We start from the raw sequence: 13,569 nt of genomic DNA, 5'->3' as shown, positions 1-13,569 counted from the left end.
CGCTGGGCAGGGAGCCCAATGCGAGACTCCATCCCAGGACCCGGGGATCATGACCTGAGCCGAAGACAGCTGCTTAACCAACTGAGCCACCCAGGCGTCCCCCACATAACTGTTTTAAGTGTTTGCACAAAAGTGTTTGCACACAAAAAAAGTCTAGGTGTTTTATTCATCCCCTAGGGCCATCATTACTGTTTTACTGACCATTTCTTTAAAAGCAAGAGGAGGCTTTGTTAAAGAGTAAGTCAGTCAGTCATATGACAACAAATCATTTATTGAGGGCTGCTCTGTGTCAGGCTCATGTCAGGTGCCGGAAAGGCACACTTGTGTCCATGCACCAACAAACTTAGGAGAAACCAAAATGGCAACCAGGTAAGTTTGGTCTTGCCATTGCACTGGGATCTGTTACTTCCACCAAATTCTAGAAACTCAAAGAGCAGAACATGGAAGATGAACTGGTCATCAGGGACAGAAGTTCTTGTTTTCCAGAGCATTCTGGGGCTGGAAGATCCTGCATCTGTGCCTTAAGCTGTGCCTTTCAGAGTAGGCTCCTGTAGGCACCTGCTTTCCTCAAGTGTTGCTTCATGGCATATTTGAAAGTAAGAAAGAGCTTTAACCCTGTGAGAGAGAAATCAGAATTAGAACCAACAGGATTATTACAAATGAGATTCCATGGGTCTTATAAATATGGAGAGAGAAATACATCAACAAACACCAGAAGAATAAACACTAAAATGTTAACAGTGATGGTCTCTACCGTGGCATGCACTAAAGGCAAACATGAAAGCTGTTCTCAACCTCTTCACTGTGGAAAGCATCCACTCTAGAAGCAAAAAAGCCAAATACTTGTTTTGTCAAATTCCTTTGTAACAATGTGTCATCACGTGATACAGTTCTGACAAACTAAGTGAATGGGAAATCCACTGAGGGGTTTCTGGGAAAGGGAGAAAGCTTCGCCACTTCTGCACCGTCCCTCTTGCCTTCAACATGGTTGTGATGTCAGGAGCTATGGCAGCCATCTCGCAACCATGAAAATTGAAAAGTAGGGAAAACCTAGATCCTTTACGACACTCCTGAGCAACAGAAACAATAGCAGCAACAGCTAACTCTGAGCATCTCTTCTTGCAGGAAAAAAAGAAGGAGAAGAAGAAGAATTTCCTATTTAATTAAACCACTGAATCTTAGTTACTTGTGTTTGGAATAAGTCAGTGAAAGTATAAAAAAATCCTAATCAGGGATGGAGGAGCCATTATGTAGAGCAAAGTTTTAAAACTCTGCAAATTTTATTTATTTAATTTTTGTTCGTTCATTTATTTTTAATTTAAATATGATGAGCACTGGGTGTTATACTCAACTAATGAATCGTTGAACATGATATCAAAATCTAATGATGTACTATAGCTTGGCTAACTGAATTTAAATACAACTCTGTAAATTTTGAATAGAGATGATAGCAATGCAAAATTATGTGGAATGAGGTGGAAAAAAATGTTTTGCCTCCAGTTGTACTTTGTTTCAATGTCTCTGAAACTATGTTTAGTATAATTCATATAATTCATATGTTAATATATATTTAATTCATGTTAAATACATAATATGAAATTTTATGTATTATATATAATTATGTACTAATTATATCACTTTATAATTATATATATAATTCTAATATCTATTTATCTATATCTATCTATCTATATAAAATTATCAACAAGAGAACCTGGCAGATGTTTTAACTGGCTCAGAAAAGAATGCAAAGTATAGACATGTGTATGTATTACATAATACAAATTAATATGTACTATATATAATTTATACAAAATATATAAGACATTACATCATTTGTATATAATGTATGCAATATACAAGATATTTATGATACATGTTACATAATACATTACATGTATTGCATAAAATATGTGTCTGTTCTGTGCGTTCTCTTTTGAGCCAGGTTAATATCTGCCTCACTCCCTCACTGATTAATGAGTAGTATAAAATATTTAATGTATGCTCACATTCTGTCTGTATGAGTCATGATTCTATCTTGTTTAGCTCACACAGCTACTAAGGGGCAAAGCTGGGATTTAGCCCAGGAAGCCTGGCTCCTGAACCCCAACTCTTAAACACGACACTTTAGCAAACGTGCTAATATACATGGACACACTTAGCTCACAGTAGGTACTCAGTGCACAGTGGCATCTGGTGTTGCTAAGAAGCAGTGTTTCCACCTGAACAGAACCACATAAAGCACACCGTCTCTCACCGTTTTAGAAGTGGAGGGGACGGAAGACAGTAATATCCCTGAGCTCTGGGTCTCAGAGCTGGGTTTGGTCTTCCTGGTAATCAATCTCCTATATTCTTCCCGTACCTGGAGGGAAAGACACATCACAAGAAGATGAATTATTCCCCAGATGCAGGGATGTGGGCTGACACAGGCATGTTCCCCCGAAGACTGGGGCTGGGAAGGGCAAATGCTGTGTACCTGGCGGTTGAGCAGACAGTGAATGACGAAGATGAAGGTCCCCTGCAGGCTGTTGATGATAGTGAAGAGGTAGGCCATGATACTAGCCATGGGTCCAATCTGGAAGAGGCCTAACACCCAGGAGCACCCCAAGATGAAGAGCTGGGCAAAGGCCTTGAGTGTCAGTAACCTAGGGGAGAAGATTTGGAGACAGTAAAGTTCTGGGCAGTGGCTGTTGTCCTCATGGACGGTGCCCTCACCCCTCGCCCGCCACCTGGGTGGAAATAAAGGTGTGGTGGTGTCTCCAAGCCCAGAATCAGGGAAATCGAGTCCTGCTGGCACTTAAAAGGCAGTTGGCCTACAGATACACATGCCACAGGGATGTGTGGACACATATATTTAATGTAAAGTGTTGATAGTGATGAAAGTGCTCAAAGGACCTACAGGTAAAGACCTGAGGACAGGGGCGCCTGGGTGGCTCAGTGGGTTAAGCCGCTGCCTTCGGCTCGGGTCATGATCTCGGGGTCCTGAGATCGAGCCCCACATCAGGCTCTCTGCTCAGCAGGGAACCTGCTTCTGTTCCTCTCTCTCTGCCTACTTGTGATCTCTGTCAAATAAACAAATAAAATCTTTAAAAAAAAAAAAAAAGACTTAAGGGCACCTGGGTGGCTCAGTGGGTTAAGCCGCTGCCTTCGGCTCAGGTCATGATCTCAGGGTCCTGGGATCGAGTCCCGCTTCGGGCTCTCTGCTCAGCAGCGAGCCTGCTTCCCTCTCTCTCTCTTTGCCTGCCTCTCTGTCTACTTGTGATCTCTCTGTCAAATAAATAATAAAAAAATCTTTAAAAAAAAAAAAAAGAACTGAGGACATGTTAAATGAATGGTAATGTTGTAGGATGAAATACAAGGACATTTTTTCCTTTTTATTTTAAAAAAAAATTTTTAAAGATTTATTTATTTGACAGGCAGAGATCACAAACAGGCAGAGAGGCAGGCAGAGAGAGAGGGAGAAGCAGGCTCCCCACTGAGCAGAGAGCCCAATGTGGGTCTCGATCCCAGGACCCTGGGATCATGACTGGAGCCGAAGGCAGAGGCTTTAACCCACTGAGCTACCCAGGTGCCCCAAAGACATTTTTTTTCTAATTGAAGAAAAACTTGTATAATATAAAACTTGCATAATATAAAACATAATATAAAACTAACCATTTTAACCACTTAAAGTACGCAATTCAGTGGCACTTAGCACGTTCCCAATGCTGTACAAACATCATCCCCAGCTACTTCTAAGACATTTTTATCACCCCAAAAAGAAACCCCATACCTATGAAGCATTCATTCCCCATCCCTTCCCCAACTAAAACAACCCCAGGGTCCATCTACTTGAGAGGAGATAAACAATATTTGGCCCATCCACACCCTGGGATGTTACTCAGCCTTAAGAGGAAATGAAGTTCTGATTCAGCTACAATGTGGATGAACTCGGAAGACACTATGTCAGTGAGAGAAGCCAGTCACAGAAGGACACGGAGTATATGATTCCATTTATAGGAAATGTCCAGAATTAGGCACATCTATAGAGACTAAAACCTAAGCCAATTCACAGACACAGTGGAACTCCAAAGTGGAGATAAATGTGCATTGAAAACTGATTTTCAGTACCCTTGCTTTCAAAAAAAAATAAAGAAAAGCAAATAATAAAAACATCTTTTAAAGATTTTATTTTTAAGTAATCTCTACACCCACATGGGGGTCTAATTCACAGCCCTGAGATCAAGAGCTGCCTGCTCTACTGATTGAGCCAGACCAAGTTGCCCCATAAAACCATTTTTTTTTAAATGAGATAAGAGTGACCATATATTATGGGTGTAAAGGTACAGGCTCTGGATACCTGTGGAAACTGCCTCAGTCTCCTCAAATTGATACAGGGACAATAATGCAATTCCTACAGGTTGATATTACTTGTTCTACAGATTAAATGAGAACAAAATTCTAAGGGTGCTTACAGTAGTTTCTGGCACAAAAACATTTTTGTTGGTTGTTCTTAGCCATAAGTATTGATACGAAATCAGCTACCTATTATGTGGGAAAAATCCCAAAATTCAGAATCTGTATAGTATCTAATCATTTATGTAATAGAAGGTGAGTGTGTATAGAATATCCTGGAAGGAAGCTCAATTCATGTGATAATTGTTGCTTAAGGTGGGAGAGATCTGAGGAACTGGGGGTCAGGGAAGAGAGAAGGAATTGCTTTCCATGTGTTCCCCTTTTCACTGCTTGATTTTTCTTAGCATTGCAGTATTAACTTTATTTTACAGTTTTTGCAGCAACTTTTAAAAAAAATTTTTTCTAAAAATGTTTTTCTAAAAATTTTTCTAAAAATTATTTAAGATAGATGAGGGATTAGATACTGACAAGAAAACAAGCAAAGGACATCATATGGTTCCTGACAATAAAACCTAGACAATGTCTGACTTTGGTAGGTTCTTAAGATGAAGATTAGTTGAGAGGTGCCTGGGTGGCTCAATCACTTAAGTGACTGCCTTTGGCTCAGGTCATGATCTCAGGGTGCTGAGATCGAGCCTGCCTCATCAGACTCCCTGCTCAGGGAGTCTGCTTCTCCCTCCCCTTCTGCCCCTCCCCGCACTGCTTCTGCTCTCTCTCTCTCAAATAAATAAATAAAATCTTTTTTTAAGAAACGATTAGCTGAGTGATGGGGTTAAGAAACACAAATGGCCTATAAAAGCATGAAAATGTCCCACATCTGTAAGATAAAATAATATATACAAAACTAACATAATATGATAGAATCTTTCACCTATTAAATCAGCAAAAAGACACAACAAAAATGACGCATTCTGGTGTTGGCAAAGCTGTAGGTAAACAAACACTCTTGCAAATGGAAACAATTTTCTGGAAAACAATTTGCAATATATATTCAAAGTGTGACAATCCAACCTGCCATTTGACTTGGGCAGTTTTATGACTACTGTTATGATCCAACAACCACCGATGTTGAAAAGGATCTATCTACAAGGGTATTCAAGACTGCATTGTTTATAATAGCCCAACTCGCCCCAAGAAATCAGAAACAATGTGAATGTCCATGAATAAGGCATGATTTAAGTAAGCTGTGCTGCATTCTTACACTGAAATATTTTACCAAAAAAAGATATTGTCAAAGAATGTCTAGTTAAATTAAAAAATATTCATGATATTAAGGAAAAAAATCATTACAAATATAAGGTAGATGGCATGATTCTGTTTTTGCAAATATGCACATATCGCTGTGCACAGTAGATGAGTTAGAAAATATATTACTAGTTTCAACATAGGAAACACTCTTCCTGGTAACTGTGTTACTGTTTCATAAGCCAGATAAAGTGGACAATGTTAGTATCCCTAGAGTACAGATGAGGAGAGAGTTTCAGAGAGGTTATGTAACTTGCCTAAGGTCACACAGCTTACAAGTGGCAAACCTGGCATTTGAGACCCCAAATCTAGACTCTGTGCTCTTCTGTCCTGTGCACAGGACCAGGCATATGAAAGGTACTCAGTGAATGTTTGTGGGGAAAATGAGGGAGATTGGAAAAGGAGAGAAAAGAAAGGAGGGTCTGCACCTGGTATCTTTGAGTGTTGAAACTTCAGCATTGACACTGGAAAGCTTCTGCCTCAGGACACACAGCGTCCAAGTCAGGAGAATGGAATTGATCTACAAAGTCAAGCAGAAAGGACTGAGAGATTGGATACACAAATGGACAATAGCCAGACCACTTACCTGTGAAAGACTCATAGTCTGCAGTAAACACTCCAGGAAGCAGTTGACCCTAAACAACCAGCTCTCGATTGGTAACTGACAGCCTCCCTAATTTCTGCTCTCACTTCCAGTTTAGAACCAAAAGGAGAAAGCCAATATGCTCCCCTAAGCATTCACAGAGGATGCCCTGCTTTGAGTTAGCTTGCCGTTAGGGTCCCAAAGCCTACAGCCTCTGCCCAGGGCACACCTGAAGCCTTCCCTTTATTGGCCCTATAAAACTTTCCCACTCCTCTGCCTGCTTTTGAATCTCTGCAAAGTGCGAGTGATGGTGACTGACTCCCTCTCTATAGCAATAAATAGCCTTTGCTCCTTCTCATCTGGGTGATCACAACTAATTTTCACTGTATGCATATGGAAAGTGAGAATCAAGATTGGTGCCCTGTTTGGGTTGAATTGTTGAAGACCTAACACCCAGGACCTCAGAATGTGATCTTATTTGGGGTTAGGGCCTTTACCAGGGGTGAACAAATTAAAATGAGGCCATAGGTTGGGCCCTAGTCCCACATGACCTTATAACACAGGGAAATTTTGACACAGACACAGTCAAGCACAGAGAGAAGACAAACGTCTATGAGCCAAGAAACTACTAAGGTTACCAGTCTTCTTGGATAGAAAAATGGAATGGATCCTGCTGGACATGGCCTGCTGACCTCTTGATTTTATACTTCTGGCCTCCAGAGCTGTGAGACGATACAATTCTGTTGTTCTAAGCCATTGTATTTGTGATGCTTTGTTATGGTAGCCCTAGGAAACTAATACATACCACCCCCTGCCCAGGTCTTACAGAAGTCAGAGCAAAACCTGTCTGGAAGAATACAGTCTCAAGAATTCCCAAGATTTAGATCAGTGAGATAGGAGCTCACAATGAACAATTTTAAGTGACACAAGGGAAAAAGCCACCATGAGTGAGAGTCAGAGAAACATCAACTTGTAGGACTGTTGAATCTGGGTTGGAGGTAAGAAGGCAAGAAGATGGTGGACAACACCCCTAGGTTCCCAGAGAGTAGAACAGTGGGTGCTAGGGCTGGGGAGTGGACAGGGGAAGATGTTGGTCCACAGTTACACAAGGTGAATAAGTTCTAGAGATCTTACGTATAGTGTGGTGACTACAGTTAACAATACTATATTGTATACTTGAAATTTACTAAAAGGGCAGATCTTCACACCCCAGTGTTCATTCCAACAATGTCCACAATAGCCAAACTATGGAAAGGGCTGAGATGCCCTTCAACAGATGAATGTATAAAGAAGATATGGTCCACATACACAATGGCATTACTAAGCCATAAGAAAGGATGAATACCCAACTTTTGTATCAACATGAATGGGACTGGAAGAGATTATGCTGAGTGAAATAAGTCAAACAGAGAAAGTCAATTATCATATGGTTTCACTTACTTATGGAACATAAGGAATAACATGGAGGGCATTAGGAGAAGGAAGAGAAAAATGAAGTGGGGGAAATTGGAAGGGAAGACAAACCATGAGAGACTGTGGACTCCAAGAAACAAACGGAGGGTTTTAGAAGGGCGGGCGTGGAAAGTGGGTTGGCTTCGTGATGGGTGTTAAGGAGGGCACGTATTGCATGGAGCACTGGGTGTTATACATAAACAATGAATCTTGGAATCCAATATCAAAAACTAATGACATATTGTATGGTGACTAACATAATATAATAAAAATAAAATGAAATAATAATAATAATAAAGAAAAAGAAAAAGGAAAAAAGGGCAGATCTTAAGGGATCTCACCACAAAAAAAAAGAAAAAAAAAGAAAGAAAACAGTAACTATGTGAGGTGATAGATATGTTCATTAGCTTGATTGTGATTATTTCATGATGTATACATAAGTCAAAACATCAAGTTTCACATCTTAAATACATACAATTTTTATTTGTCAGTTACACCTCAATAAAGCTGGGGGAAAAAACAACTCTAGGCTTTCCTTTGCTTTCAACCCTCAGTTTTCTTCTCCTCCCTGACCACCACTCTTAATTTCTTTCTCCGTTTTTTTTTCTCATTCAGTATCTAACCTCAGAAGACATCAACAGACCCATTCTCACTGAAACACAAAGGACAGATAAGATTGTGGTCCCTTCCAGGGGATTTGCATGTTGGCAGAGAAAAAAAAAACTCAAGTCAAAGAAATTACACTCTAATTTGGAAATCTCAAGAACTGAGGATCAGAAGGGAGAATGTTTGAGAGGAATAAGTGACCTCAGCTATGCAAATTCCACTGGCACACCCTGATCCCCGGGTCTCCTTGTTTCTGCACCAAAACATACTGCATCAAGCGATTTTCTTACCATGATGATGGCACAGACTGGCCCCAGGAAACTCCAGATGAACCCTCTGTCTGTATTCAGCCAGCAGCTATGGAAAGAAAGAGGAATCAGTGCTAGTCTCAGTCTTGACCCTACAGTTACTCATACCCCAGCAAATGCACCAATGGAGGAGAGTATAGGGGGATGGCCCTGAGATGAAAATTCTCATGATGTGGCAGATGACAGTTCAGTTTCCTTAGGGACACAGCAAGTCTTCTTTCAGACTTTCCTCCTGGGTAGATATTCCTGAAGTATTCACTAGGTGCCATGAGTAGAGCTCATCTTCAGTTCATAATCTTTGTAACCCCTTCCCCCCTATTCAGACCTCTTCACTGGTACACCTGCTCCTTCAAATCTCAGCTCAGATGTCATCTCCTTTGAAAAGCCACTTCTGACCGTCACTACTCCTGGTCTATCTCTGGCAGGGCTTGCTGGTTTCTTTCTTTTCTTTTTTAAATATTTTTTTTATTTATTTGGCAAAGAGAGAGAGAGAGATCGAGATCACAAGTAGGCAGGCAGGGGGTGGGGGAAGCAGGGTCCCTGCTGAGCAGAGAGCCTGATGCAGGGCTTGATCCCAGGACCCTAAAATCATGACCTGAGCTGAAGGCAGAGTCTTAACCCACTGAGCCACCCAGGCACCCCTGGTTTCTTTCTTATAACATCTATTGGTATAAATTATGCTGGTGTTTGTTTTCTTGCAAATTGTCCTCTCCCTACAAGACCGTGAGCTGTATGAGAATTTAGACTTTGGACTTTTGTTCATCTCTGAATACCCAGCCCTCAGTGCAAGTCCTGGCATGGATGAGACATTCTATGATTATTTCTTAAAAGAAATGGAGGGAAGGTGGGAGGGAGGAATGGAGAAAGGAAAGGAAGAGAGAATTCATTGCCTCTTTCCAGCATGTCTCTGGTAATTTGTTGTTTTCACCATTTCACAACCATCCCACCATGTTCAGTAACAGCACCCCAATATTCCTTTAGCAAAAGTGTGCCCCCCTCTCCACACAAGAGAAGGAAACTAATCAAGTTTGGTCAACCAGGCATTCTCTCCCTGGAACATGAGTCTCCAAGTAGTAGTAATAAAAAGGTGTAAAATGCACAGAAGATGCTGTCCCTGTTCTTTCAGTAAATACTGGCCAACTTCCTTATCAGTTTCTGTATCTCTGGCTGGAGGCATCAGATTGAAAGCTCTGAGAATTAGCTGTCTGGGAGCAGCCCTCAACCAATGGCTGCTGGGAGGGTCAACAAGTATGCACCCTGGGTGAGGTATCAGAGGTGCATGCCCTACATAGTTTCCCAGAGGTGCCCACTGGGCTGGAGCCCATTACCTGCAACCACACCTGCTCAGAAATGCACCGAGTTTTCTCCTTCTCTTCCCCATGCCTAGTGCTTCTTCTGAAGGTCATCTCAAATCCTTGTCAGTACTCCTCTCTTCCAAAATTTTCTGTGGTTCTTACTACCTGGAAGGTATTCTCCAAATTCCATACCCCTCCCCCAGTTTCCCCTTCTCTCAGCCCAATTAATCCGTTCTCCAAACACACCTTGAGCCCTCCCTTGGGAAGCTATTGCCTTCATCTCTGTTGCCACCCCCTTTCCTCTTTGTCTGTGTACATTTCAGTGGAGCTTTCAAGACTCATTCAAATACCACCTCCTTCAGGAAGCCTTCCATGAACTTTCCCACTCCCGTGTGTTATCACCCTTCTCTGGTCTGTGTCAGTTCTTCTGTTACCCACACCAACATCAGACACTTCATCATGGCCTACATTGTCACTTCGATCTCCTGATAAGATAAGTCAAATCCGAATTCAGTCTGGACACTTCCTAGCTAACTGTGCTGAGCCTCATTTCCTCTGAAGCTACTACCATTCATTAAACTCTTACTTTATGTACCACCATGTGCAGCAGCGCAGGTTGTACACTGCAGAAATCCAGGGGACACTCTTCATACTGTACACAATGGAGACTCAGTCCTCGCACACAGGATTTCGGTTGAGAAGTACCAGAGGTAATACATGTTTGTAAAGGTTGCAGAATTTAGGTTTGATAAGTCCCCACTTACTATGGATTCCTTTCCATCACATCTTATCTCATGACCTCACCTGAAATACAAACCATCAGTAGTAGGCAGGGAGGAAACCTGGTATTCAGTTCCCTCACCAAAATAAAGGGGGGGGGGAATCAGATGGGGGAGAAGAACCATGAAAGACTGGACTACGGGAAACAAACTGAGGGTTTTAAAGGGGAAGGGGTTGGGGGAGATGGGTAAGCCCAGTGATGGGTATTAAGGACAGCATGTATTGCACGGAGCACTGGATGGGTGTTATATGCAAACAATGAATCTTGGAACATAACATCAAAAACTAATGAGTTACTGTTTGGTGACTAACAAAACATAATAAAAAAATAAACAAATATCTTAAAAATAAATAAATGATACTCACCAACACACTACCTAAAATCCTCTCGTATGAACCATGTGATAAACCCTGCTTTAAAATGGACCATTGTGATGATGATGATGATGATGATGATGATGATGATGATGGCATGTATAATGCTTTACACTGTACCAGACACTGTTCTAAATGTTTTGCAGATAACGACTCATTTAACCTTCACAACACTATGATGTAGGCATTGCTGTCAGCCCCTATTGTACGGATGAGGAAATGGAAATGGTATGGAAGAGGTTAAGTGACTTGCCAAGGTAGCACAGCTAAAAGGTGGTAGAGCAAGGATTCAAACCCAAGCAGACTGGCTCCAGAAACCATGATTTTAAAATGTACAACCAAGTTCATTGTTTATACCACCACCATTTATCTTTATTATAATGCAAATAGTGACTCCTAGATTTGTGTAGTGTATAACCTGTGCTACTGTACATGGCAGTCCTGAGACTGACAAAACATAAAGAGCTCAATAAATGGTAGACTCAATTACCGCTACTGTTTTAGCTCTTCTTGGTGTTCATGTAAATATCATCATGAACCCTGGCAGCAGGCTCCTCGGGGAGAGAGAAGGAGATCACTTACCGATTATGCATCCCATAACCTTGCGGTTGCACACTGGCAGAGACAGCCACCACCACCACTGGGAGCCCATAGCCAAAGGCACAGAGGTACCACATCTTGATGTTGCGAGAGCTGAAGTAATTCACCACTTTCAGGTTCCTGACCATAAGGAAGAGCATCACAGCCTCCACCAGCATCCAGAAGAAGCAGGCCAGGAAGAGGTAGTGCAGGAAGCCTGCAATGATGGTACAGCCCACCTGGAGAGGAGAAGCATGCACACTCAGGATCCTTTCTCCCTCCCCCCACCGCCCAAGAAGCAGATCCAGACAACAGTGGGGGTACACTTTGATTGGAGTTCCCCAACCACAGCCCATTTCTCCGCTCCACAAACCTTTACAGAGATATTCTTCCCTGCAGCTGCTATCATCCCTTTGGTTGGGGGACCCGTTGTCCTGGTTTGCCTGCGACTGGTTTTTCCCAGGACATGCAACTTTCAGTGTTAAAACTGGGAGAGTTTTGAGAAGAAGAGATAGTTGATCACCCTAGCTCGGAGGATGTGTGAAGACATTGAGTGTGGGGGTGAGGAAACTGTAGCCATTGGACTGGCTGTCTGTTTTGTAAATAACATCTTATGGGCACGTGGCCACATCTATTTCTGTATTTCCTATGGCTGTTTTCACGCTAAAACAGCAAAGTGGTTACAACAGAGACCCTAGGATCTGCAAAGCCAAAAATATTTATATCTGCCTCTTTGCAGAAAGCATTTGCTCACTCCTGGTCAAATGGTGGGAGTGACACGTATTACTAGCATTGAGTTCTGGGAAGCTAAACATTCCACAATGAGGGGGTTGATTCCACATAAAGAAGGATCACTCCAGGCAAAATGTCACTAGTGCTCCTTCGGTAAAAATCCTGAGAGCCTGCCATGTTCCTGGTATAGTCATAAGGAGTAGATTGGCCAAAGTTCTTGCTTATAGTCTAGTTTAGGGGTGTCGATGCACAACAAGTAAAACAACTAATAATTATAGTGGTTTCAAATAAATGCTCAGAAAGAAAGAAAAATAGACTGATAAGGGATAGAGTTTCTCAACTGTAACATTATTGATATTTGTAACATTATTGCCGGGTTATTTTCTGTCTTGGGAGCTGTTCTGTGTCTTGTAGGATGCTTGGCAGCATACTTAGTCTCCACTGGGTGCCAGCAACTCCCCGACCAATACTGTCTCTAGATATCACCGAGTGTCCTCTAGGGGGCGGAATCCTCCAAAATAAGAACCAATGGTTTAAACGGTAATGGGGGGACCACCACAGTATATAAGATGACCAGGGAAATGATTTTAAACTAAAACCTATCACAAGAAGGAGCCCACCAGGCGAAGAGCTGGGAGCAAGTATCATCAAAGGAGGGCATAGCACGTACAAAGGTCCTGAGGTGGGAACTAGCATAGAGGTGGTTAGGTGCGATGAGCAGGGGCAGAGGTGGACATGGTGAGGCTGAGTGAGGACACAGTCTAAGGGCTGTGAGACCTGGTTGCCAGTCTTGTCTACACCGCTGATGAAGAGAGTCTTGGCCAAGAAGAGGCAGATGCAGAGGTGCAGGTGGAGGTAGGTGTTGTGGTTGCGAATGGCACGACACAGTAGGAAGGTGGCGATGGCCAAGACGAGACACACCAGGGAGACGATTATCCCCACGTGGCTAATGAGGTACAAGGAGAACTCCATCTGTCAGGAAGGAGATACACCACTCAGAGAGGGACTGACATCCCTCCAGGCAGAATAAAAGAATTATCCAGACTCCTGACTGGGGCGGAAAGGGCTCAGGGAACTTTTCTCCCTTTGACACTCAGAGTGAACCAGATATTGTCTATCATCATCCTTTGGAATCCATCAGCACCCATCCCCCTGCCTCCCCCTCCCCTGTCCTGTGCCCCACCTCATGTCGTACTAGACCAGGATGCCTATAAACTAC

The 13,569-nt window shown here is 42.3% G+C and overlaps 1 protein-coding gene across 2 annotated transcripts in view; it reads right to left on the bottom strand.

Moving 5' to 3' along the window:
- Positions 1–255: 255 nt before the first annotated feature.
- The window catches only part of ADGRE1 (adhesion G protein-coupled receptor E1), a 62,016-nt gene continuing 48,702 nt past the window's right edge, over positions 256–13,569 (bottom strand). For both annotated transcript variants that reach the window (XM_045992340.1, XM_045992341.1), the window contains 7 exons: positions 13,128–13,322; positions 11,622–11,857; positions 8,572–8,638; positions 6,069–6,160; positions 2,477–2,645; positions 2,258–2,362; positions 256–615 (listed from right to left, as the gene is read on the bottom strand). In XM_045992340.1, coding sequence (XP_045848296.1) covers positions 610–615; positions 2,258–2,362; positions 2,477–2,645; positions 6,069–6,160; positions 8,572–8,638; positions 11,622–11,857; positions 13,128–13,322 — 870 coding nt within the window. In that variant the 3' untranslated portion in view covers positions 256–609. The remainder of the gene's footprint in view (positions 616–2,257; positions 2,363–2,476; positions 2,646–6,068; positions 6,161–8,571; positions 8,639–11,621; positions 11,858–13,127; positions 13,323–13,569) is intronic.

Source organism: Meles meles, chromosome 20 (assembly GCF_922984935.1).
Source record: "Meles meles chromosome 20, mMelMel3.1 paternal haplotype, whole genome shotgun sequence".
Classification (NCBI taxonomy): Eukaryota; Metazoa; Chordata; class Mammalia; order Carnivora; family Mustelidae; genus Meles; species Meles meles.
Note: the sequence above shows the minus strand (reverse complement) of the source record. Positions and strands in the feature narration are given on the sequence as shown.